The sequence below is a fragment of the Sapajus apella genome, unplaced genomic scaffold (genome assembly GCF_009761245.1).
Source record: "Sapajus apella isolate SASKATOON/1434 unplaced genomic scaffold, GSC_monkey_1.0 scaffold62, whole genome shotgun sequence".
Classification (NCBI taxonomy): Eukaryota; Metazoa; Chordata; class Mammalia; order Primates; family Cebidae; genus Sapajus; species Sapajus apella.
This window is the reverse complement of record NW_022437002.1, coordinates 15,394,530-15,398,592: the sequence shown is the minus strand read 5'-3', so window position 1 is coordinate 15,398,592 and position 4,063 is coordinate 15,394,530. Positions and strand designations below refer to the sequence as shown.

Genomic DNA, 4,063 nt, shown 5'->3' with positions numbered 1-4,063 from the left:
GTATTTTTAGTAGAGATGGGGTATCACCATGTTGTCCAGGATGGTCTCGATTTCCTGACCTTGTGATCTGCCTGTCTTGGCCTCCCAAAGTTCTGGGATTACAGGTGTGAGCCACTGCGCTCAGCCCCATCTTAACTAATTGTGTCTGCAATGACCCTATTTCCTAATAAGGTCATATCTGAAGTACTGGGAGTTAAGATTTCAACATCTGGCTGGGCATGATAGCTTACACTTGAAATCTCAGTGCTTTGGGAGGCCAAGGCTGGAGGATTGCTTGAGCCCATGAGTTTGAGTCTAGCTTGGGCAACATAGTATCACCCTGTCTCTAAAAAAATACAGAAAATATTAGCCAACCTGGTGCTGCACACCTGTAGTCCCAGTAGTCCCAGGTACTTGGGAGGGTGAGGTGGGAGGATTGCTTGAGCCCAGGAGTTTGAGGCTGCAGTGAGCCATGACCACACCAATGCATTCCAGCCTCAGTGACACGGCGAAGACCCTGTCTCAAAAGAAAAAGCGGGTTGTCTTTTTGTTTTTGTTTTGAAATAGAGTCCTATTCTGTCACCCAGGCTGAAGTGCAGTGGTGTGGTTTTGACTCACTGCAACCTCTGGCTCCCAGGTTCGAGTGATTCTTGTGCCTCAGCCTCCCAAGTAGCTGGATTACAGGCATGCACCACTGCGCCCAGCCAAAAAGAAAAAAGACTTTAATGTGAATTTGAGGGAGAGGAGAGGAATATAATCCAATTCAATTCATAATATCCTATTGGTGGGAACCCAAGCAGAAACCAAAGCCCAAGGGAATGCTTTAATGCAAGCCACATGAATCAGCCTTGCTGAGCATAGGACAAGATGGAGAAGGGTGGGGAGTAGGTCTGGGTGGGACAAATGGATGACATCCAGTATACCCACTCTCCCTGATTCCTCCCCAGCTATGTGAAAGGCTCTGACTTTACTCCTAGGGACCTAAAACTGGAATGGGCGGAGCATGAGCTTGAGCTGTCTGTCCCCCTGGCTCTCATTGCTACCTGCCCATAGGTCAGCTACATCCCTCTACCAAAGGCCACAGCTTCTGCCAGGCAGCCCTCTCTTACAGCTACTCTCTGGTGATCTGGGAACCACTCCCTCCCTTACCCCTTGATGCACAGGGCAGATGCCAGCTCCTTGTTGTTAGCCTCAGAGGTACTTGCACTGTTCCTTGATGGTTTTCCCAAATCTTTCCCTCATTGTTGTAAATACTGTTTGCCCTTTATTACACTCCAATCAAATTACCCAATTTGAGTGTGCCTTCTATTTCTGCCAAGACCCTGACTGATACAATGGGTATGTTTGGAGCCAACAAAAAACAATGACAACAAAACCATTTGTTTGAGAAGGAGAATGTGTTAGGCGAGTCCATAACCAGAACTGTCTAAGCATATTTACTGCTGCATATGAACAGTTTAGAGGATGAGGACAGTTGGCATGGGGTTAAGGTAACCTTGCCCAGAAAGATTTCATTTGTTTAGAAAAAATTTATTGAAGGCCTGCTATCATGCACCAAGCAGTACTCTAGGTGCTGGGGGAAGACGACAAGTAAATCGGGGCCCTTTCCCTCAATGAGCTTACAATCTAGTAGCGGGGGACAGACATGTAGCCAGTTGGTTGCAGTAGAAGCCTGAGCTGGAGATAAGAACTTTGGAATGGTCAACATATAATAAAGGCAGAGAATAGACGGGATTGAAGACTCTGTTAAGAAATGGAATCTTGAAGGACTGTAACAATTGGAAGAAATGCTAGAAGAAGAGAGTAAGAAGGAATAATTACAACAGTAGTTCAGATATATTAATCATTTACTATGTCCTAGGCACTCTGCTTTACTTAGATTATCTCAATCCTCATCACAACTCTATGGGGTGCTATTATTATGCCTGTTTTACAGGTGAGAACACGAAGGCTCAAAGACATTAAGTTATGTGCCCAAGATTGCACAGCTAGCAGATGTGAAGGACAGGAATTGAATTCAGCTTTGACTCTAGATCTACTCTAGCTACTAGTACACTCAGCCAGGCGCAATGGCTCATGCCTGTAATCTCAGCGCGTTGGGAGGCCGAGGTGGGTGGATCCCCCAAGGTCAGGAGTTCAAGACCACCCTGGGCAACATGGTGAAACTCCCTGTCAACTAAAAATACAAAAATTAGCTGGGTGTGATAGTGTATGCCTATAATCCCAGCTACTAGGGAGGTTGAGGCACAAGAATCGTGTGACCCGGGAGGTGGAGGTTGCAGTGAGCCAAGATTGCGCCATTACACTCCAGCCTGGGTGACAGAGTGGGACCCTGTCTCAAACAAAAAAGCTACTAGTATACTCAAAGAGGCAGTAACAGAGCCAGCAGGGAAGGTCAAGTTATAGAAGCCAAGGTAGGAAATAATTTAAAGAAGTGAGTAGTCAGCCATGACAAATTTTGCAGAGAGATCAAAGGAACTGATGATTAACGAGATCCTATTGGATCTTGGAATTAGATGTGAGGTGAACTTTTCCTGGGCAGTTTGACTAGCAAAATGGTAGTAGGGGAACTAATTGAAGTAGTCTGAAGAGTAATTGGGAAGTGGGAAAGTGGAGGCTTGTTTTCAAGGCATTTGGCATTAAGGAGGAGAGAGAAAGTAAAGGAGGAATTTAGTGAAATGAGCCTGCCTGTGGAGAAAGGGTTCTGGTTTTATGTCAGCATCAGTGGACTAAGATCAGTGCTATGAAGCCTAACTATAAGGGCAGACAGAGGGGGATGGAAGTGAGGTCTGGAGTGCTTGTGTTTTTGGGTAGGGTAGGAAGGTTCACAGAGTGCCTAGAGGGTTTAGCTCTGTCCAGGGATATGGGAGTGAGGAGCCTGTCCTCAGGGCTGTTGCCAATAGCTTAGTGGTAAGTAGGAATGGTTGGCGATGTTGGTGGAACATGGGGACCCTGACTCAGCCATGGGTGGGCGCACAGACAGGGGCATGGTCCCCAGGCAAGAAGGCTGCAATCTTTGGTAGTTCATCTGGGCCTGGGAGGAACACACGGGCAAAGGAGTCCCCTCTGAGGATTTAGGGAGGATTTCAAGGAGGCTGGGTTCCACTTCTTCACAGGTATCTGAGACTGTGGCCTTGGGCTGAGAGAGACGAGCAGAGGTGCTGGATTAGAGCAGATCCTGTGGGAAGAGGCGCTGGACCATACAGGAAGGGGAAGGGCTAGGGTAGAGCTGGGGTAGTGCCTGGGTTTGACACGCTGATAGGCAAGGACCTTGAACAAGTTGTGTTGTGAGGGCAAGGATCCAGCACCCAGCAGGGTTGGTGGTGGGCACAGGGGAGGGGAGCACACTCACCGGACTTGGGGCTGCAGTGTCCCTAAGGTACTGGCCTAGGACCCGGTGCAGGTCTGGAAGTGAGGGCCACAGCACATGCCTCAGTCTCCTGGGGGAGAAGGAAGAGAAGCAGACTGAGCCAGGGCAGTGAATTGGGAGGGAGGAGGAGAGCAGTTGGGATGGGGGAACAGTGAGGGCAGGGAGGAAGGCCTGGAGAGATTAGGGCATGGTCAAGGCAATACAGTCAGGCAGGGGAGTAGAGGTAAGAAGAAAACCTCAGGTAGGGGAGGGAAGTCATTGATGGGCAGGTTCAACAAAGGGTGCTACAGTTTCTGCAAACATTCCAATGAACAGAAAGTGCCCTCTGTCTGGAACACTGGATTCATTCCCTCACCTCATTGTAAGCCTCTGTTCAAATGTCATCCCTGACTATACTGCCTGAAATTCAGTAGTCTCCCTTTATCTGCAGGGGATATGTTTCAAGACTCCCAGCAGATGGTTTTCCTATACGTACATACCTCCGATAGTTTACAAATTAGGCATAGTTGGCCAGGTGTGGTGGCTCAAGCCTATAATCCCAGCACTTTGGGAGGCCGAGGTGGGTGGATCACGAGGTCAGAAGATCGAGACCAGACTGGCCAACATGGTGAAACCCCGTCTCTACTAAAATACAAAAAATTATCCAGGTGTGGTGGCTGCACCTGCCGTCCAAGCTACTCGGGAGGCTGAGGCAGGAGAATTGCTTGAACCCGG

The 4,063-nt window shown here is 48.5% G+C and overlaps 1 protein-coding gene across 1 annotated transcript in view; it reads right to left on the bottom strand.

Moving 5' to 3' along the window:
- Window positions 1-2,255: 2,255 nt before the first annotated feature.
- The window catches only part of MPL (MPL proto-oncogene, thrombopoietin receptor), a 15,679-nt gene continuing 13,871 nt past the window's right edge, over window positions 2,256-4,063 (bottom strand). The window contains exons 11-12 of the mRNA XM_032247219.1: window positions 3,332-3,419; window positions 2,256-3,118 (exon numbers count right to left, since the gene is read on the bottom strand). Coding sequence (XP_032103110.1) covers window positions 2,864-3,118; window positions 3,332-3,419 — 343 coding nt within the window. The 3' untranslated portion in view covers window positions 2,256-2,863. The remainder of the gene's footprint in view (window positions 3,119-3,331; window positions 3,420-4,063) is intronic.